This window comes from Schistocerca gregaria, chromosome 2 (genome assembly GCF_023897955.1).
Source record: "Schistocerca gregaria isolate iqSchGreg1 chromosome 2, iqSchGreg1.2, whole genome shotgun sequence".
NCBI classification, from domain to species: Eukaryota; Metazoa; Arthropoda; class Insecta; order Orthoptera; family Acrididae; genus Schistocerca; species Schistocerca gregaria.
The window spans coordinates 415588033-415611314 of record NC_064921.1 but is presented as its reverse complement, the minus strand read 5'-3'; the positions used below and the strand labels follow the sequence as shown (position 1 = coordinate 415611314).

Below are 23282 nucleotides of genomic sequence, written 5' to 3'. Positions count from 1 at the left end.
GATTAAAACTGAAGAAACTGCAAAAAGGTGGGAATTTAAGGAGATGGAACCTGGATAAACAGAAAGAACCAGAGGTTGTAAAGAGTTTCAGGGGGAGCATTAGGGAACAATTGACAGGAATGAGGGAAAGAAATACAATAGAAGAAGGATGGGTAGCTTTGAGAGATGAAATAGTGAAGGCAGCAGAGGATCAAGTAGGTAAAAAGATGAGGGCTAGTAGACACCCTTGGGTAACAGAAGAGATACTGAATTTAATTGATGAAAGGACAAAATATAAGAATGCAGTAAATGAAGCAGGCAAAGAGGAATACAAACATCTTAAAAATGACATCGACAGCAAGCGAAAAATGGCTAAGCAGAGATGGCTACAGGACAAATGTAAGGCTGTAGAGGCACATATCACTAGGGGTAGATAGATACTGCCTACAGGGAAATTAAAGAGACCTTTGGAGAAAAGAGAACCACTTGTATGAATATCAAGAGCTCAGATGGAAACCCAGTTCTAAGCAATGAAGGGAAAGCAGAAAGGTGGAAGGAGTACATAGAGGGTCTATACAAGAGCAATGTACTTGAGGGCAATATTATGGAAATGGAAGAGGATGTAAATGAAGATGAAATGGGAGATATGCTACTGCACGAAGAATTTGACAGAACAGTGAAAGCCGTAAGGCAAAACAGGGACCTGGGAGTAAACAACATTCTACTAGAACTACTGAAGCCTTGGGAGAGCCAGCCCTGACAAAACACTACCAACTGGTGGGAAAGATGTATGAGACAGGCAATATACCCTCAGACTTCAAGAAGAATATAATAATTCCAATCCCAAAGAAAGCAAGTGCTGACAGATGTGAAAATTACCGAACTATCAGTTTAATAAGTCACAGCTGCAAAATACTAACGCGAATTCTTTACAGACGAATGGAAAAACTAGTAGAAGCCAATCTTGGGGAAGATCAATTTGGATTCCGTAGAAATATTGGAACACGTGAGGCAATACTGACCCTACGACTTATCTTAGAAGCTAGATTAAGGAAGGGCAAACCTACGTTTCTAGCATTTGTAGACTTAGAGAAAGCTTTTGACAATGTTGATTGGAATACTCTCTTTCGAATTCTGAAGGTGGCAGGGGTCAAATACAGGGAGCAAAAGTCTATTTACAATTTGTACAGAAACCAGATGGAAGTTATAAGAGTTGAGGGGTACGAATGGGAAGTAGTGGTCGGAAAGAAGTGAGACAGGGTTGTAGCCTATCCCCGGTGTTATTCAATCTGTATATTGAGCAAGGAGTAAAAGAAGTAAAAGAAAAATTTGAAGTAGGAATTAAAATCCATGGAGAAGAAATAAAAACTTGGAGGTTTGATGATGACATTAAGAAGGGTGTAAGATGAATGTCAACAAAAGCAAACCAAGGATAATGGAATGTATTTTAATTAAATCAGCTGATGCTCAGGGAATTAGATTAGGTAATGAGACACTTAAAGTAGTAAAAGAGTTTTGCTATTTGAGGAGCAAAATAACTGATGATGGTCGAGATAGAGAGGATATAAAATGTAGACTGGCATTGGCAAGGAAAGCATTTCTGAAGAAGACAAATTTGTTAGCATTGAGTATCAATTTAAGTGTGAGGAAGTCCTTTCTGAAAATATTTGTATTGAGTGTAGCCATTTAGGGAAGTGAAACATGGACAATAAGTAGTTTAGGCAAGAAGAGAATAGAAGCTTTCAAAATGTGGTGCTACAGAAGAATGCTGAAGATTAGACAGGTAGATCACGTAACAAATGAGGGGGCACTGGATTGAATTGGGGAGAAGAGGAATTTGTGGCACAACTTGACTAGAAGAAGGGATCGGTTGGTAGTACATGTTCTGAGGCACCAAGGGATGACCAATTTAGTATTGGAGGGAAGCGTGGAGGGCAAAAATCGTAGAGGGAGACCAAGCAGTTTCAGAAGGATGTAGGCCGTAGTAGTTACTTGGACATGAAGGAGCTTGCAAAGAGAGCTGCATCAAACCAGTCTCTAGACTGAAGGCCACAACAACAATTACATTATTTGGTGTTAAGGATATTGTTTAAACTACTTGTAACTGTCATTCGAAACATGCGTCACCCATGCTATTAGTAACTACAATGTGAGCATTTTTTATTATCTTGGAATATAGATATATATACAATACTCTAGCAGCCACAGAGTAGTACAGATGCATTTGAAGACCTGGGTTGGCAAGGTGAAGCTGTGTTGGGTATACTAGCTGCACTCATGTGTCTGCTATAAATTATGCGAGAAACATGAACAACATCAATACTGATTGAAAAATTCATTTCAAGATCATCAAGGGGTCAATGACAAATATCACTAAAAAATTCAAGTTGTTAATTCTAGATTGCTACTGTCAACGACAGGGTCTTAGCAGAAGTATATAAACATAAACCACTCTAAACAATCCTGTTGGGGGAACATCCGCAACTGAGCATTATACCAGAGACTGAAAATACAGCTTCAATTGTAAAGTTCTTTTATTATCACATGGCTAGTTTCGGGTTCTCATAAGCCCATCTTCAGGTGTCGAACTTGGTGCTGTGGCCCTTGAGTGGTCATCAACCGCGACACTCGGGAGCCGCAGCACCAAGTTCGACACCTGAAGATGGGCTTATGAGAGCCGAAAACTGGTTGTGTGATAATAAAAGAACTTTGCAACTTAAGCGGTATTTTCAGCCTCTAACAAACCGCTCATTTAGAAAAAGTTTTGAATAACAAAATAGATAGTTTAACTACAGCAGCCACTAATCATTACCTTTTCTGCTCATTAACATGCATGCCCAGGTTCAAGTCCGAGCCCAGCACATAGCTTTAATTTTTCAGAAAGTTTCAAACCAGTGCACACTCCACTGCAGAGTGAAAACTCATTCTGGACACACATTAGTAGTTTTAAATGAAAGCTTATTTGAACTTCAGCTACATTTGATCCACTGTACTTGGGCAGCTGATAAAAGGGTGGTCTATAACTACTACTGCTACATTGTGTCACAGTGCTTATTTAAGAGTATTTGTTCAAAGTCAAATTTTAATTATATTATTGTCATGGTAACTATTTTACTTGTACGTATATTATAAAATGTGTGAGCTGGTGTGACTCTGAGAGTGAATATGTCATTTAATGTTGGCTTAGAAGTCTATGAATAAATTCAGTGTGGATAGAGCATTCAATCAATGTTGTTGTGACCCATACAGGAACTAATTAGAATAATATGGTTGTTATAAATGAATATTGTTGACAAATGTTAAATTAAGAGACTTCTATATAGATTTTTATGGGTTCTTGTAATACTGTCTAATTATGCTGCACCAGATCTTGGCCACCTCAATCAGATTATCGCTAATTCACATCTTAGGGTGAACATTATCATGTGATGAATACTTCGACATTTCTCTCTACTGTAGTATCTACGAATGATACATGTTGAGAGACAAAGACAATTCATAGAAAGATGCACATATTACAAATCACATAGAGAGTTAAAAAGTTGTGACTCTGGTTTTGAGTATTAAAGAGAAGTTCCATTACATTGCAGTCCAATAAGAAGTTAAATAAAATATGTAAAATGTTTGCTCACCCTGAGACCAAGTTGCAGGGCCAGAATTCCAACCCTGGCTTCTAGTTCTGGTTCACTGGCTGCTTGACGCAAAATAAAAGCTGCACGACCATGTTGCATGTGACCCAAACATACCCATGCAACATCAAGGCGCCGAGTTTTCACACACATACGAGCGAGGCTGCTCCACACAGCTTCACTGCAATAAGAAATTTGATTTAGTGCTTGATATTTTATAAGCAATAAATAGTGTTGAAAAGAACAGACTTATGCTTAAGAGGTATCTCTTCTTCAATATAACCCGAATATATTGTACACTGTAGGTGTTCTGTAGTCTTTTCTTATACCACTGTCAACTTTTCAATCAGTCACATTAAAATACATGGTGTTCATAAAGTCTGGGAACAGTTCCAATTATTTATTGGACAAGAAGCAAACATTGTACAGATACCATACATATCTCGTTTTGAAGAGAAACCCTGCAAGGCTTTTTCATGTATTCCGCCACAGCATAGTTTGGTAATTTGCCGATAGTCAGCACTAGTCACAAACACAGTGAGTTAAGGTGCAGAGCTGAGCTTCCTGTGTGTTGGAGTTCGACAAAAACAAGTGTACTACAGCTGTTCAATGGATGTTTAGAACCAAGTACAATAAGAAGCCACCAACAAGGAAGGCCACTTATCACTGGCACGACAAATTCACTACGACGGGTTGCTTGTGCCTGGCAAAGAGAAGCGCATGTCCTAGTGTGAGTGAAGTGAATGTGGAGCACGCACGAGAGACATTCATAAGGAGTCCAAGGAAATCAGTGCATTATGTATCCCATGAAATCGAAATGGCTCCAATGACAGTACAAAAGCTGTCTATGAAACCATTCAAATTGGAGCTAGTGCAGAAGCTCAATGACGAGGACAAAGACAAGCGTTTTGAGTATCGTTCGCAGTTGCAACAACTGAATGAGGATGGGCTTAGCACCAGTGATTGTTTAATTTTTAGTGGCGAAACCACTTTTCACACTAAAGGGAAAGTGAACGGGCATGATTGTCGAATCTGGGGTACAAAGCAGCCACAGGAATGCACTGAATTTTAGCATTATTCCCCACAAGTAAATGTCTTTTGTGCATTGCCATGCTGAAAACTGTACAGGTCATTCTTCTTCGCCGACAGACTGTCACTGGATATTCCTACTTGGACATGTTGCAGGAAAGGCTGATGCCTCAAATGCAATCGGACTCTCCATTCATCTTTCAGCGGATGGAACTCCATCCCATTTTCATCGTGAAGTTTGTGGGTACCTGAACATGGAGCTGCCACAACAATGGATCGGCCATGCTACAGAAGGGGACAACTGTCTCATGAAATGGCCTCTCCGATCACCAGATCTTACTCCATGTGACTTTTTTCTGTGGGGACATGTTAAAGATCTGGTGTATGTACTGCCTCTACCATGTGATGTAGCAGAGCTCAGGGAGAGAATACAGAAAGTTACTGCCACAGTTGATGAAGCAATCTGGGACGGGTATGGCAAGAATTCTATTACTGTATTGAAGTCTGCCGGGTCACTCATCATTCGCATATCAAATGTTTTTTTAAAAAAAACTTTCAGAGTTTCTCTTCAAAATGCAATACGTATGACATCTGTACAATGTTTAGTTTTTATGCAATAAATAATTGAAAGTGTTCCCAGACTTTATGTACACCCTGTATTTCATTTGTTTTTCTTCAATGTGTGACTCACTTAGACCAAAGTAAATGTACCTTAGCATACTGAGTGCAACTCGGAAACAGCAGATTCATCACACATTGTAATGTAGTGTAGTACGTGAAATTAGTAAAACACTTTCTTGCACTCTTTTTGAATAGACTGATTAGATTGTGAATGGAAAAAAAAGCTGACAATAGTGGGTGATTGTCTGATATGCAAAATCAATAATATTTGGATGTATCCAACATGATTCATGTGTTATGGAGGCCTGTCACACTATAACCAGATTATATTTTTATGAGACAATGGAGTTGTTACAGATAAGCCACCAGATTGGCCTCATGTTATTTTAATGAAGAACTGAGGCATATCCCACTGCTGTGCAGGAACCCAGTATACCTGTGAAGTTAGTGACCCAGATTATGTCTTTCATGTCCTCAGAAATTTACATTCTTTCCCATAAACATGCACTGAACTTGGTGGACACCAAGCTAAGTAAATCTTTCAGATGCACTGTAGGTAGTTAGACTAACTTTGTACTTGATCCACATTACTGTTTATTTAACATTAGAAAAATTAGAGCTATTTCTCTTTTTTCAGAGCTGGATGAAGACCACAAGCAAGTGCACTTTCAACATTACTGCTACCATCAGTTTCATGGCATAGAACAAAGTGTACAATTTTTTGTATTTATTATGTAACAATACTCTGTATTTTTTAATTATTCATTTGAAATTGAAACCTATCTTAGATGATGTCTTAAAGTTTTGGAGTTTGTGTCATACAAAAACTAATGTGTAAGTATCTTTTCATTCTGCCCGTCCACAACTTAACATGTCTCTTTACAGTAAGTAGCAAAAGATATGTTGGCAGAGTGAACACCTAAATTAGATTAGATTAGGTTCAGTTTTTGTTCCACAGATCCAAAAATGAGATGATTCTTGTGGGTGTAGAACATGTCAAAAGGAAAATTTAAAAAAAAAAAAAAAAAAAAATTAAATATAATACTCGCACTTCCCTGATCATCTGCCATAGTTGTTACTATAAATGTATCACACAAAAATACCTTATCATGACTGTTGTGATCAAACACAGTCAAAACTGAAATCTAAGAGACATTTTACTTGAGCTAGTCTTTAACAGTCCCTGTTAAGATATTCATCTATAGAACAGAAGTAGTTGCAAACAAAAAGTCTTTCAAACTCTGTTTAAACTATGCTTTATCTGAAACCAAGCTTTTAATGGTTGTTGGCAATTTATTGAAAATATGTGTTCTTGAATACTGGACCACTGTCTTTAGAGGAAGATTGTTCTTATTCCTAGTATTGATACTATGTACGAGCTACTGGTTGGAAATAGAGACACATTATTTGCAACAAATTTCGCTAAGGAATAAAATACTGAGCAGCAGTGGTTAGAATGCCCAGTTCCTTGAACAGGTTTCTACATGATGTTTTTGAATTTACAACACAAATGAGTCTTAATTACATGCTTTTGCTCTCTAAAAATTTTTGTTCAATTTAATGAATTGCCCAGAATATGATCCCATATGACATAACAAAATGAAAGTAAGCAGAGCATGCATTTTCTTTTATATTTACATATACCACCTACATCTGACATACTTTGCATTGCAAACACAGACTTGTCCATGTGCTTCAGCAATTTGGTGGTTCACCCTTCCCAACTGAATTTATTAAAATAACAGTGCTTCTGAAAGTAACAGAATTTGCATTTACAAACTAGAATGCATATTATTTTAATGATTTGCAAATAAGTCTCATGTCAGTATAAACAGAGAGATTTTGTGTACTTGCTGTTTAATTTAATTATAATGATAATAATCACAACAAAATCATTAGAATACACAAAATAACAGTCAGACAAATATGTTCAAAATAGATCCAAAATTATTTATATAAACTCAAGTTCTGTTATTTTTTGACTTGTTCCTTCCACACAAGCTGAACTGATTCAGTTACTCTTTAACAAGCAATAACAGACTAAGGTTTAACTTCATGAAATGGAGTTTCCAATGTGGCAAGGCTGCTGCCATTAGAGAGCATTAATATGCTAAGTGGTTAATACCAATTATGTACTGGTCTTATACAAAACAAATACATACCTCATAAAAAGAATTGAGTGATGTTAAATGTGTCTCCCTGAATACTGTACAGGATGGTGCAGAGAAATAGGCAAATTTGAAATGATAAGAAAAATTGAGGAAACTTACAATACTTTACCTGATGCTGCACTAAGTGTTCTGCAAGAGGAGAAATTTCATTAGGCACTGCTCCCCCCCCCCCCCCCCCCCCCTATAACCATGTACCTTGCCGTTGGTGGAGAGGCTTGTGTGTCTCAGCGATACAGATGGCCGTACAGTAGGTGCAACCACAACAGAGGGGTATTTGTTGAGAGGCCAGACAAACATGTGGTTCCTGAAGAGGGGCAGCAGCCTTTTCAGTAGTTGCAGGGGCAACAGTCTGGATGATTGACTGATCTGGCCTTGTAACATTAACCAAAACGGCCTTGCTGTGCTGGTACTGCGAACAGCTGAAAGCTAGGGGAAACTACAGCCGTAATTTTTCCCGAGGACTTGCAGCTTTACTGTATGATTAAATGATGATAGCGTCCTCTTGGATAAAATATTCCGGAGGTAAAATAGTCCCCCATTCGGATCTCCGGGTGGGGACTACTTAGGAGGACGTCGTTATCAGGAGAAAGAAAACTGGTGTTCTACGGATCGGAGCGTGGAATGTCAGATCCCTTAATCGGGCAGGTAGGTTAGAAAATTTAAAAAGGGAAATGGATAGGTTAAAGTTAGATATAGTGGGAATTAGTGAAGTTCGGTGGCAGGAGGAACAAGACTTCAGGTCAGGTGACTACAGGGTTATAAATACAAAATCAAATAGGGGTAATGCAGGAGTAGGTTTAATAATGAATAAAAAAATAGGAGTGCGGGTAAGCTACTACAAACAGCATATTGAACGCATATTGTGACCAAGATAAACACGAAGCCCACACCTACTACAATAGTACAAGTTTATATGCCAACTAGCTCTGCAGGTGATGAACAAATTGAAGAAATGTATGATGAGATGTTGTTGTTGTTGTTGTTGTCTTCAGTCCTGAGACTGGTTTGATGCAGCTCTCCATGCTACTCTATCCTGTGCAAGCTGCTTCATCTCCCAGTACCTACTGCAACCCACATCCTTCTGAATCTGCTTAGTGTACTCATCTCTCGGTCTCCCTCTACGATTTTTACCCTCCACACTGCCCTCCAATGCTAAATTTGTGATCCCTTGATGCCTCAAAACATGTCCTACCAACCGATCCCTTCTTCTAGTCAAGTTGTGCCACAAACTTCTCTTCTCTCCAATCCTATTCAATACCTCCTCATTAGTTATGTGATCTACCCATTTAATCTTCAGCATTCTTCTGTAGCACCACATTTCAAAAGCTTCTATTCTCTTCTTGTCCAAACTAGTTATCGTCCATGTTTCACTTCCATACATGGCTACACTCCAAACAAATACTTTCAGAAACGACTTCCTGATACATAAATCTATATTCGATGTTAACAAATTTCTCTTCTTCAGAAACGCTTTCCTTGCCATTGCCAGTCTACATTTTATATCCTCCCTACTTCGACCATCATCAGTTATTTTACTTCCTAAATAGCAAAACTCCTTCACTACTTTAAGTGTCTCATTTCCTAATCTAATTCCCTCAGCATCACCCGATTTAATTTGACTACATTCCATTATCCTAGTTTTGCTTTTGTTGATGTTCATCTTATATCCTCTTTTCAAGACACTGTCCATTCCGTTCAACTGCTCTTCCAAATCCTTTGCCGTCTCTGACAGAATTACAATGTCATCGGCGAACCTCAAAGTTTTTACTTCTTCTCCATGAATTTTAATACCTACTCCAAATTTTTCTTTTGTTTCCTTTACTGCTTGCTCAATATACAGATTGAATAACATCGGGGAGAGGCTACAACCCTGTCTCACTCCTTTCCCAACCACTGCCCCTCGACTTTAATAACTGCCATCTGGTTTCTGTACAAATTGTAAATAGCCTTTCGCTCCCTGTATTTCACCCCTGCCACCTTTAGAATTTGAAAGAGAGTATTCCAGTCAACATTGTCGAAATCTTTCTCTAAGTCTACAAATGCTAGAAACGTAGGTTTGCCTTTTCTTAATCGTTCTTCTAAGATAAGCCGTAAGGTCAGTATTGCCTCCCGTGTTCCAACATTTCGACGGAATCCAAACTGATCCTCCCCGAGGTCTGCATCTACCAGTTTTTCCATTCGTCTGTAAAGAATTCGCGTTAGTATTTTGCAGCCGTGGCTTATTAAACTGATAGTTCGGTAATTTTCACATCTGTCAGCACCTGCTTTTTGGGATTGGAATTATTATATTCTTCTTGAAGTCTGAGGGTATTGCGCCTGTCTCATACATCTTGCTCACTAGCTGGTAGAGTTTTGTCAGGACTGGTTCTCCCAAGGCCGTCAGTAGTTCTAATGGAATGTTGTCTACTCCGGGGGCCTTGTTTCGACTCAGGTCTTTCAGTGCTCTGTCAAACTCTTCACGTAGTATTGTATCTCCCATTTCGTCTTCATCTACATCTTCTTCCATTTCCATAATATTGTCCTCAAGTACATCGCCCTTGTATAAACCTTCTATATACTCCTTCCACCTTTCTGCCTTCCCTTCTTTGCTTAGAACTGGGCTGCCATCTGAGCTCTTGATATTCATACACATGGTTCTCTTCTCTCCAAAGGTCTCTTTAATTTTCCTGTAGGCAGTATCTATCTTACCCCTAGTGAGATAAGCTTCTACATCCTTACATTTGTCCTCTAGCCATCCCTGTTTAGCCATTTTGCACTTCCTGTCGATCTCATTTTTGAGATGTTTGTATTTCTTTTTGCCTGCTTCATTTACTGCATTTTTATATTTTCTCCTTTCATCAATTAAATTCAATATTTCTTCTGTTACCCAAGGATTTCTAGCAGCCCTCGTCTTTGTACCTACTTTATCCTCTGCTGCCTTCACTACTTCATCCCTCAGAGCTACCCATTCTTCTTCTACTGTATTTCTCTCCCCTATTCCTGTCAATTGTTCCCTTATGCTCTCCCTGAAACTCTGTACAACCTCTGGTTCTTTCAGTTTATCCAGGTCCCATCTCCTTAATTTCCCACATTTTTGCAGTTTCTTCAGTTTTAATCTACAGGTCATAACCAATAGATTGTGGTCAGAGTCCACATCTGCCCCAGGAAATATCTTACAACTTAAAACCTGGTTCCTAAATCTCTGTCTTACCATTATATAATCTATCTGATACCTTTTAGTACCTCCAGGGTTCTTCCATGTATACAACCTTCTTTCATGATTCTTAAACCAAGTGTTAGCTATGATTAAGTTGTGCTCTGTGCAAAATTCTACTAGGCGGCTTCCTCTTTCATTTCTTAGCCCCAATCCATACTCACCTACTATGTTTCCTTCTCTCCCTTTTCTTACACTCGAATTCCAGTCACCCATTACTATTAAATTTTCGTCTCCCTTCACTATCTGAATAATTTCTTTTATTTCATCGTACATTTCTTCAATTTCTTCATCATCTGCAGAGCTAGTTGGCATGTAAACTTGTACTACTGTAGTAGGTGTGGGCTCCGTATCTATCTTGGCCACAACAATGCGTTCACTATGCTGTTTGTAGTAGCTTACCCACATTCCTATTTTCCTATTCATTATTAAACCTACTCCTGCATTACCCCTATTTGATTATGTGTTTATAACCTTGTATTCACCTGACCAGAAGTCTTGTTCCTCCTGCCACCGAACTTCACTAATTCCCACTATATCTAACTTCAATCTATCCATTTCCCTTTTTAAATTTTCTAACCTACCTGCCCGATTAAGGGATCTGACATTCCACGCTCCGATCCGTAGAACGCCAGTTTTCTTTCTCCTGATAACGACATCCTCCTGAGTAGTCCCCGCCCGGAGATCTGAATGGGGGACTATTTTACCTCCGGAATATTTTACCCAAGAGGATGCCATCATCATTTAATCATACAGTAAAGCTGCATGTCCTCGGGAAAAATTACGGCTGTAGTTTCCCCTTGCTTTCACCCGTTCGCAGTACCAGCACAGCAAGGCCGTTTTGGTTAATGTTGCAAGGCCAGATCAGTCAATCATCCAGACTGTTGCCCCTGCAACTACTGAAAAGGCTGCTGCCCCTCTTCAGGAACCACACGTTTGTCTGGCCTCTCAACAGATACCCTTCCGTTGTGGTTGCACATACGGTACGGCCATCTGTATCGCTGAGGCACGCAAGCATCCCCACCAACGGCAAGGTCCATGGTTCATGGGGGGAGGATGAGATAAAAGAAATTATTCAGGTAGTGAAGGGAGACGAAAATTTAATAGTCATGGGTGACTGGAATTCATTAGTAGGAAAAGGGAGAGGAGGAAACATAGTGGGTGAATATACACTCCTGGAAATTGAAATAAGAACACCGTGAATTCATTGTCCCAGGAAGGGGAAACTTTATTGACACTTTCCTGGGGTCAGATACATCACATGATCACACTGAAAGAACCACAGGCACATAGACACAGGGAACAGAGCATGCACAATATCGGCACTAGTACAGTGTATATCCACCTTTCGCAGCAATGCAGGCTGCTATTCTCCCATGGAGACGATCGTAGAGATGCTGGATGTAGTCCTGTGGAACGGCTTGCCATGCCATTTCCACCTGGCGCCTCAGTTGGACCAGCGTTCGTGCTGGACGTGCAGACCGCGTGAGACGGCGCTTCATCCAGTCCCAAACATGCTCAATGGGGGACAGATCTGGAGATCTTGCTGGCCAGGGTAGTTGACTTACACCTTCCAGAGCATGTTCGGTGGCACGGGATACATGCGGACGTGCATTGTCCTGTTGGAACAGCAAGTTCCCTTGCCGGTCTAGGAATGGTAGAACAATGGGTTCGATGACGGTTTGGATGTACCGTGTACTATTCAGTGTCCCCTCGACGATCACCAGAGGTGTACGGCCAGTGTAGGAGATCGGTCCCCACACCATGATGCCGGGTGTTGGCCCTGTGTGCCTCGGTCGTATGTAGTCCTGATTGTAGCGCTCACCTGCACGGCGCCAAACACGCATACGACCATCATTGGCACCAAGGCAGAAGCGACTCTCATCGCTGAAGACGACACGTCTCCATTCGTCCCTCCATTCACGCCTGTCGCGACACCACTGGAGGCGGGCTGCACGATGTTGGGGCGTGAGCGGAAGACGGCCTAACGGTGTGCGGGACCGTAGCCCAGCTTCATGGTGATGGTTGCGAATGGTCCTCGCCGATACCCCAGGAGCAACAGTGTCCCTAATTTGCTGGGAACTGGCGGTGCGGTCCCCTACGGCACTGCGTAGGATCCTACGGTCTTGGCGTGCATCCGTGCGTCGCTACGGTCCGGTCCCAGGTCGACGGGCATGTGCACCTTCCGCCGACCACTGGCGACAACATCGATGTACTGTGGAGACCTCACGCCCCATGTGTTGAGCAATTCGGCGGTACGTCCACCCGGCCTCCCGCATGCCCACTATACACCCTCGCTTAAAGTCCATCAACTGCACATATGGTTCACGTCCACGCTGTCGTGGCATGCTACCAGTGTTAAAGACTGCGATGGAGCTCCGTATGCCTCGGCAAACTGGCTGACACTGACGGCGGCGGTGCACAAATGCTGCGCAGCTAGCGCCATTCGACGGCCAACACCGCGGTTCCTGGTGTGTCCGCTGTGCCATGCCTGTGATCATTGCTTGTACAGCCCTCTAGCAGTGTCCGGAGCAAGTATGGTGGGTCTGACACACCGGTGTCAATGTGTTCTTTTTTCCATTTCCAGGAGTGTAGTTTGGGGCTAAGAAATGAAAGAGGAAGGCGTCTGGTAGAATTTTGCATAGAGCATAAATTGATCATAGCTAACACTTGGTTCAAGAATCATAAAAGAAGGTTGTATACATAAAAGAATCCTGGAGATACTAGAAGGTATCAGATAGATTATATAATGGTAAGACAGAGATTTAGGAATCAGGTTTTAAATTGTAGGACATTTCCAGGGGCAGATGTGGACTCTGACCACAATCTATTGATTATGACCTGTAGATTAAAACTGAAGAAACTGCAAAAAGGTGGTAATTTAAGGAGATGGGATCTGGATAAGCAGAAAGAACCAGAGGTTGTACAAAGTTTCAAGGAGAGCATAAGGGAACAATTGACAGGAATAGGGGAAAGAAACACAGTAGAAGAAGAATGGATAGCTCTGAGGGATGAAGTAGTGAAGGTAGCAGAGGATAAAGTAGGTAAAAAGACGAGGGCTGCTAGAAATCCTTGGGTAACAGAAGAAATATTGAATTTAATTGATGAAAGGAGAAAATATAAAAATGCAGTAAATGGAGCAGGCAGAAAGGAATACAAACGTCTCAAAAATGAGATTGACAAGAAGTGCAAAATGGCTGGCTAATCAGGTATGGCAAGAGGACAAATGTAAGGATGTAGAAGCTTATCTCACTAGGGGTAAGATAGATACTGCCTACAAGGAAATTAAAGAGACCTTTGAGGAGAAGAAAACCACTTCTATGAATATCAAGAGCTCACATGGCAACCCAGTTCTAAGCAAAGAAGGGAAGGCAGAAAGGTGGAAGAAGTATATAGAGGGTTTATACAAGGGCAATGTACTTGAGGACAATATTATGGAAATGGAAGAGGATGTAGATGAAGACGAAATGGGAGATAAGATACTGCGTGAAGAGTTTGACAGAGCACTGAAAGACCTGAGTCGAAACAAGGCCCCGGGAGTAGACAACATTCCATTAGAACTACTGACGGCCTTAGGAGAGCCAGTCATGACAAAACTCTACCAGCTGGTGAGCAAGATGTATGAGACAGGCGAAATACCCTCAGATTTCAAGAAGAATATAATAATTCCAATCCCAAAGAAAGCAGGTGCTGACAGACGTGAAAATTACCGAACTATCAGTATAATAAGTCACAGCTGCAAAATACTAATGCGAATTCTTTACAGACGAATGGAAAAACTGGTAGATGCGGACCTCAGGGAGGATCAGTTTGGATTCCGTAGAAATGTTGGAACCCGTGAGGCAATACTGACATTACAACTTATCTTAGAAGAAAGAATCAGGAAAGGCAAACCTACGTTTCTAGCATTTGTAGACTTGGAAAAAGCTTTTGACAATGTTGACTGGAATACTCTCTTTCAAATTCTGAAGGTAGCAGGGGTAAAATACAGGGAGCAAAAGGCTATTTACAATTCGTACAGAAACCAGATGGCAGTTACAAGAGTCGAGGGGCATGAAAGGGAAGCAGTGGCTGGGAAGGGAGTGAGACAGGGTTGTAGCCTCTCCCCGATGTTATTCAATCTGTATATTGAGCAAGCAGTAAAGGAAACAAAAGAAAAATTCGGAGTAGGTATTAAAATTCATGGAGAAGAAGTAAAAACTTTGAGGTTCGCCAATGACATTGTAATTCTGTCAGAGACAGCAAAGGACCTGGAAGAGCAGATGAAACGGAATGGACAGTGTCTTGAAAGGAGGATAGAAGATGAACATCAACAAAAGCAAAACGAGGATAATGGAACATAGTCAAATTAAATTGGGTGATGCTGAGGGAATTACATTAGGAAATGAGACACTTAAAGTAGTAAAGGAGTTTTGCTATTTAGGAAGTAAAATAACTGATGATGGTCGAGGTAGAGAGGATATAAAATGTAGACTGGCAATGGCAAGGAAAGCTTTTCTGAAGAAGAGAAATTTGTTAACATCGAATATAGATTTATGTATCAGGAAGTCATTTCTGAAAGTATTTGTTTGGAGTGTAGCCATGTATGGAAGTGAAACATGGACTATAACTAGTCTGGACAAGAAGGGAATAGAAGCTTTCGAAATGCGGTGCTACAGAAGAAAGCTGAAGTTTAGATGGGTAGATCACATAACTAATGAGGAGGTATTGAATAGAATTGGAGAGAAGAGAAACTTGTGGCACAACTTGACTAGAAGAAGGGATCGGTTGGTAGGGCATATTCTGAGGCATGAAGGGATTACCAATTTGGTATTGGAGAGCAGCATGGAGGGTAAAAATCGTAGCGGGAGACCAAGAGATGAATACACTAAACAGATTTGGAAGGTCGTAGGTTGCGGTAGGTAATGGGAGATGAAGAAGCTAGCACATGACAGATTAGCATGGAGAGCTGCAGCAAACCAGTCTCAGGACTTAAGACAACAACAACAACAACAACAACAACATAGCTTTTTAAAAATTACATAATTTAGGCGCTGTCCATTTCATCATACATGTTTAGTAAGTTGATTCTGAAGGTTTTGCACAGTGCAGCACAATGTGTTCCCCAGGATGTTGGTGATGTTTTTTCAATCTGAGTCTTCAGCTGGACAAGGTTTATTGTCTAGTCTGGCACACAATGCTCTTCAAATATCCCCTAAGAAGCAGCCACAGACTGAGAAATCTGGATATTGAGGCATCCAATTGAAATTATGTAATCCCCAAACAAACGTTTCACTGCACACTCAGAAATTTGGGCAGTGGTTCCAACAGAACTTATGTAGTTCAGAGAATGGAGTGTTAGAGCCAAAAATGTCTCTATCATGTTGACAAAACATTGATACATCAACACTGACAGTGGAGCCTCCTTCATCTTCAAAGAAGAAATGAGCTATCACCTCACGTCGTGACATGAACTGCACACCATACAAAAACTTTTTTTTTTTTTAACAGATGTTGGTGAAGTGCAGCATGCTTTGTTCATGTCCAGTAATGCCTGTTCTAATTATTAAAATATTCACTTAAATGAAAAAGGGCTCATATGACACCCAAAAATTTTCAGTGAAATTAGGATACTCATTGATTTTAGCCGACAGGTTTTCACATATTGTAGGTGCAATATAGAATCATTATATTTCAGTTCTTGAACAATCTGAAGCTTGAAGAATGAAATTGAAGGCTATGAATTATTCTTTGTATGCTTCAATGTTCAAGGTCCAATGAGGAGGCAGTTTTTCACATCAAATGATTAGGTCTCCTTATCATTACAGATGCAACAGCATCAGTGTTTGCTGGGGTATGTACAGACAATACATGCTGTCTAGACTGAATTAGTCTCTTCCAAGTTAAAAACCAATGTTCTGATCATATGTGGAGAAGGAAATTGACTGCATGGATGGATATCATAGTGACACAAAAACAATCTTTGTGCGATCTTTGTGCGGCGGGCACACAGTCTCCATGTCGATATTATGCACTCATGGTGATTGCATACTCCATGGCAACTAAATGTCCATTACTACTCAACAATCTGGCATTTTAAACCCTTTATTGAACATCTACAGAGCCGCCAATGACAGCATCAAATTTTCCTCTGTTTCTCTGTGCCACCCTGTACATTTTCCAACTTAGTTCCTGCCACTGAATATACAACACACTTATTCGCTGAACACTATACTCTGTGTGTGTGAATGAGAGAGAGAAAAAGAGAGAGAGAGAGAGAGAGAGAGAGAGAGAGAGAGAGAGAGAGAGAGAGAGAAGTGAATGTTGACGTACTGACGTGATTGACAGTAACTGTTCCATTGTGATTCCCATTATGACTGATTCAGTGCAGTAATCAAAATCAATCAATGGAAACTGCAGGTTGGAATAGCAACATTTTAAGGAAAAGATAGATTATTGCTTACCACAAAGATGACGTGTTAAGTCACAGACAGGCACAATGAAAGGTACTTACAAATCAATTTTCAGCCACAGTTTTCACCAGATAAGGAAACACACATGCCATTTATTCACACAAGCAAGCACGCCTCACAAACACAAGACCGCCATCTCAGGCAACTCACACCAGTAATATGAAAGTTACAGCTGCAATCTTAAGAAAAAATAAATAAGCTCTACCACTCTCAAAAGACTGTCACTACAGCTATGTTACATAAACAGCACATCCCTGAGCTGAGTGGGAATATTTTCAAAAAATGAACTGTGGCTCTCAACATTAACACAGATGTAACTGACCTTCGAATGGCCCTAATAGCGCGGAAGGCCTCATCCATATTACCGGCACTCAACTGGTAACTAAAAGTAAGTATGGCATCACGAGTTGTCCTATCACAGTCACTCAGGCCTTCAAAATCACGCATCAGCAATGTATCAACAGGTTGCTGCTCCTACAATAGTGAGTAGAACATAAACATTGTTAGAATTAACAGCATTCTATTCAAAAGTTTCTTACACAATTTACGAAGTACACTATATGTGTAGCATGAGTAATACTTTGCAGAACATCTAGGAAGGGTTTACCACATAGTATTACAAGTGTACAGATATAATAAAACATAAATTTGTGCCTGAATTAACAACAAAATACTTTTTTAAAATTTTTGCACATTATGTCCAGCTAACACTTTCCTACAAAGTGGTACATATGGTGATTAAAGTACAAGTTGTGCAAGGGTACACAATGTACATAACTGTAGTTAGCTAAATGTAATGACACTTATTGGCAATTGGAAAGAAATACAGTTATTTCAGACTGCTGCTGTTGTGGTCTTTAGCCCAAAGATTGGTTCGATACACGTCTCCTTGGTAGTATATCCTGCTCAAGCCTCTTTATTTCTGTACATCTACTGAAAACTACATCCATCTGAAACTGCTTATTATAGTAAAGCTTTGGTCTTCCTCTACAGTATTTACCCACCAACCCTTCCCCCTGCTTTTCCACACTTTCCTTCACTACCAAACTGATGATTCCTGGATGTCGCAGGATGTTTCTTATTAACCAATCCATTCTTTTACTCAAGTTGTGACATAAATTTCTCTTCTCCCAAATTCGATTCAGTATCTCATTAGATACCCAGTCTACACACCCAAGAGACAGCATTCTCCTGTAGCACCACATTTCAAAAGTTTATATCCTTCTAGTCTCTGAAATGATTATCATCAGTGTTTTGCTTCTGTATAATTCTACACCCTCAGAAAAATACCTTCAGAAAATACTTCCTAACATATAAATTCATATTTGATGGTTCAAAATTTCTTTTTTTCAGAAATGATCCTCTTGCTACAGTCAGTCTGCATTGGTTGAGGGAGGGGGGAGGGTGAGGGAAAATAAAAGAATATTAAAAATATACAAAATGATTCTGAAGTGTAACTTCTACATCGTCTTCTGGTTGTACAACAGCTCCATCACTAGGTAAAAATGGAAAGCTGTGGAACTATCACCTGGCACTTTTTGCACTATTCCAAGGCCTGCCTCTTTGTAGGAATAGAAATTCAATTATACAAGCTGGATAGAAACTTTTAAAAACTCTATGATGATTCTAAAAGTTGGTGTATTTTCTGCAGATAGTGGTGACACAAATGGAAAATTGCAATGTTAGTGTGCTTGGTCTCCTGTACAAAATGACGTGCTGGTCACAATACAACTTAAACAAAAATAATAGGTTATGCTGAATTGCATACACAAATTTGAGAGTCTCTGATGCATATCCTGACTAGTTACACTGCCATAATAGAAGTGTCTCTCCATATGTCTAATCCATAGATCCCTATCTTGCAGATTACAGCACTAGTGTCCTCTGTGCCATCATATTTCTTCCCACTCTTCAGCTCATGCATTATAGGCCCTCATTATAAGTTTAGGAACGTAACTGGATGCACTGAAATTGGAGTTGCACAAGTGACTTGTGTCCTTTGCGAGGTGGTCCACTTACTCATTTAGTAGAATACCATTGATATGCAAGGGGGGGGGGATCAAATATAAACTGGATTTTTGTTCCTGAACATCAACAGTTGATAGGACTGGCCCCGCACTTCTGCTATGCTTTGATGGGACTGTCAGAAGTGACAAGAGCATGCTGTTAGATATTTCCTGCTGTTTTGTCAGTAACACTCACGATTTCTGAGCAACAGGTGTACCCCTCCTTACCGCAACACATAATTACAAAATTTCTTACTCACGAAGGAATTACAGCCGTAGAAATTTTCCAAACATTGATGGCACAATTCGGTGATAAAAAATTACCAAAGACACATGTGTTTGTCTGACATGAAAAGTTCAAGGAAGGACAAGAACACGTGGAAAATCAGCAACACAATCGCCATCCTCAGACCAGCACTACAGACAAAAACATTCATGTGGTTAAAGACATTGTTGACAACAATTTACAGGTGATAGCATCAGAAATTGCACAAAAAGTCAGAATCAATTATGGAAGCTGTCAAGCAATCATCACAAACAACCTACAGTTCCGTAAAGTGTGTTCCAGATGGGTCCCAAAACTTTTGACCGAAAATCTGAAGTTGAGACGTTTGGAGGCCTGTCAGGGTTTACAGCAAGGTTTGAGGAAATGCATTTTTGAGTCGGATCATCACCTGTGACCAAACATGGGTTCACCACTACACTCCAGAATCCAAAGAAGCCAGTAAGGAACGGCGGAGGAAAGGGGAGGCAGTGCCATTGAAACCCAAAACTCGATTGTCAGTTTCCTTCAGCATTTTTTTTCGATCAGCGAGGCATTTTGCTAATTGATTTTTTGCATGAGTGATGAACAATCAATGCTGATTATTACTGTGAATTGATGAACAAGGCAAGAGCTGCATATTGCCGCAAAAGACAAAACCAATCGATTTGACAGGTCATCCTCCTCCACGACAATGCGCGACCCCATACTGCAGCTCTAACTGTCTCCAACTTACAGGAAATGCAATGGACAACACTTGATCATCCTCCTTACAGCCCAGACTTATCACCCTGCGATTTCCTTTTATTCGTACCACTTAAAGAAGCTCTAGGAGGGTGACGATCTGAAGACGACAAGAGTGTGGAAGACTTCATGCGCAACTGGCTGGTGACACGACTCAGTTCTCTTTATGACGAGGGCATCAAAAAGCTGCCGATATGCTGGGACAAATGAATTTCCAAAGCAAGAGACTACGTGGAAAAATAAATTATGATTGCCTTGAGTTTTTAAATAAATGAAATATTATATAACAGTGGCTCAATCACTTAACCAACTATGTACATAAGTTGAACATTATTATCTCTCTGCATTATTGGAGTGCTGAGATCTGATAGTGCAATTAATATCTTTGTCTACCCTTGTTAACCAAGCGAGGTGGGACAGTGGTCAGCACGGTGGACTCACATTCGGGAGGATGACGCTTCAAATCTGTGTCCAGCAATTGAAATCGAAGTTTCCCATAATTTCCCTGAATCACTCCAGGTTCCTTTGAAAAATTCCAAGCTTGTGCTCCATCTCTAATGAACTCAATGTTGACACGATGTTAAACCCTAATCTTCCTCCTATCCTTGCCCTCGTGACTTGTAAGTCCCTCTCTTCCTGGGGATCTTCCCCAAGATACCCCCTCTCTTTCTCAAGGATGGAACTAACAGTTCTGAAAGGTACAGTAGTATTGTCACTTACACTTTTATATGTGTCTAATGGCAGCACTAAAATTTTGGCCACACCAGCCTGTCAAGGGCAATGTGGGCCAGACACCTGTGTAATTTTGCACTTGCGCACCGCAATAATTGTGGCATAATGTTCTGCAATGCAACAGTCTACCATAGTGATGGCTAGATTGCTACATATTGCAGCATAAAACAATGTTTCTGCAGCCAACTCTGTGATGGGAGCCTATCTCTTGTCATAGCACCCCTGGCTACTGCAAGTACTCCCAGCTTAGCCATTAGCAGCATTCCATTGGTGCCGTGAATTCAACCAGCACAATCTCCAAGCCAGCCATCAGTTGAACGTGTGGCCTAGCAGATAAACCCTCATTGAGCAGCAGGTCTGCTAGCCATCAGCTAGTCCTGCTGACTCTGGGCTTTGAACTGAATCTGTTAAGGCAAGGCAACCTTTTCGTTGTCATTGCCTGACACTTGAGCCAGTCTCTATGAGTCCTGGGTTCAACTCAGAGCATCTGTACGTTATAGCCAGCCATCTTGGGACACACTAGTGTGTGCCGACCCCATTTGTTAACCAAACTTGTTATGGAGCTGGCTCCTGACTTGCATCAGCAAAGATGTCATTGCTGTCAGCTACTGTTCTGCTGCCACAGAAGTCCGTTGCCACAACACACTCCCCTACTGTTTACTGGCCATGGCTGGTTTGTGGCCTGCAGTCCTCATCCTTCTGATTAATAAACAATTTTGTTGTTGAGTAAGCACTCACTGTGGTACTGCAGATCTAATCCCATAACTACCTGCACATGTCACTTTGGAGGTAAAAGTGGCCATCTCGTAACACTCATGTCGATGTAGCAGTCACAGCACAACTCAACCATTATGTTTTCGTGTCAGTAGTGGGATTGGTGGAGGTGCTACTGTCAACACCAATGCCATCAAGAGTACTAGCAGTATGTGTATTCTACAACTACTTGTGGCTTCCCTTCGACCAATATTTATGAGTTTATGTCTGTCCTCTCCCCACTGTTATTATGTTTTGATTATGCCAGGAATAGATGGAATTGTCCAAAGCATGAATCGATGAAACTGGTTATATGCTCACAGTGTAATGCATTGGGTCATACGGCTCAATTTACCTATTCACATGACTAGTACGTTGGTTATGCCGACAAAGAGGGCATTACACCAGGCAGTACAGAGACTGTGTGTAGCTAAGGCATGAAAAACAATGGGTGTTGGGGAAGTTTGAATGAATGTCAATAGTGGGAAAATGGAGGCATAATTTACAGTAAAAAGTGTTGGCATGAGGCACATGTGGATCTTTACTCTTCTTTTCCATTTCTGCATCACACTCTATATCTACATCTACGTACATACTCTGCAAGCCACCATACGGTGCATAGTGGAATGTACCCTGTAACACTAATAGTCATTTCCTCTCCTGTTCCTGTTCCATATACAGCGAGGGAAAAATGACTGTCTATATGCCTCAATACAAGCCCTCATTTCTCATATTTTACCTTTGTGATCCTTACGCAAAATGTATGTTGGTGAGGTGGCAGTGTAATCGTTCTGCAGTCAGGTTCAAATTCCACTGTTCCTCAAAAAGAAGGTCATCATCCCTCTAGGGATTCCCATCTTTGTCTTGAAACATTCCGTAACACTTTCAAATTGTTAGAACCTACTGTAACAAATCTAGCAACTTGCTTCCAAACTGCTTCAATATCTTCCTTTATCTGACCTGGTGCGGATACCAAACTCTTGAGCAGTACTCAAGAAAAGGCCATACTAGTATCCCATATGTGGTCTCCTTTACACATGTACCACACTTTCCTAAGATTGCCCCAATAAACTGAAATCATCCGTTTGCCTTCCCTACCACAATCCTCAGATGCTCATTCCATTTCATATCGCTCTGCATCGTTATGCCCAGATACTTAAAAGACGTGACTTGTCTGAACATTATGGGATTGTTTTACCATATCCACATTAACTTACATACTCCTACATTTAGAGCCAGGTGCCATTCACTACACCCTCTACAAATTTTGTCTAAGTAGTCTTGTATCTTTATACACCACAGTGTCATCAGCAAACAACTGCAGATTGCTGCTCACCCTGTCCACCAGTTCGTTTATGCATATAGAAAATCAAAGCAGTCCTATCACACTTCCCTGGGGTACTCCTGACGATACTCTTGTCTCTGATAAAAACTCACTGTCAAACACAATGTACTGGGTTCTATAACTTAAGAAGTCTTCGAGCCACTTACATATCTGGGAACCTACTTCATACGCTTGTACTTTCATTAACAGTCTGCAGTGTGGTACCGTGTCAAATGCTTTTCAGAAATGAAGAAATACAGAAACTGCATGTTGACCTACATCCATAGTTCACAGAGAGAGAAGGGCAAACAGTTTCACATGAGTGATACATCTTAAAATCATACTGATACGTGAAAATAAGCTCTTTGGTTACCTCAAAATACGTTC

The 23282-nt window shown here is 40.7% G+C and overlaps 1 protein-coding gene across 2 annotated transcripts in view; it reads right to left on the bottom strand.

Annotated features, from left to right (window-relative positions):
- Nucleotides 1-23282, bottom strand: part of LOC126323604 (intraflagellar transport protein 140 homolog) — a 248926-nt gene that overhangs the window by 75606 nt on the left and 150038 nt on the right. For both annotated transcript variants that reach the window (XM_049994696.1, XM_049994697.1), the window contains 2 exons: nucleotides 17397-17548; nucleotides 3612-3789 (listed from right to left, as the gene is read on the bottom strand). In XM_049994696.1, coding sequence (XP_049850653.1) covers nucleotides 3612-3789; nucleotides 17397-17548 — 330 coding nt within the window. The remainder of the gene's footprint in view (nucleotides 1-3611; nucleotides 3790-17396; nucleotides 17549-23282) is intronic.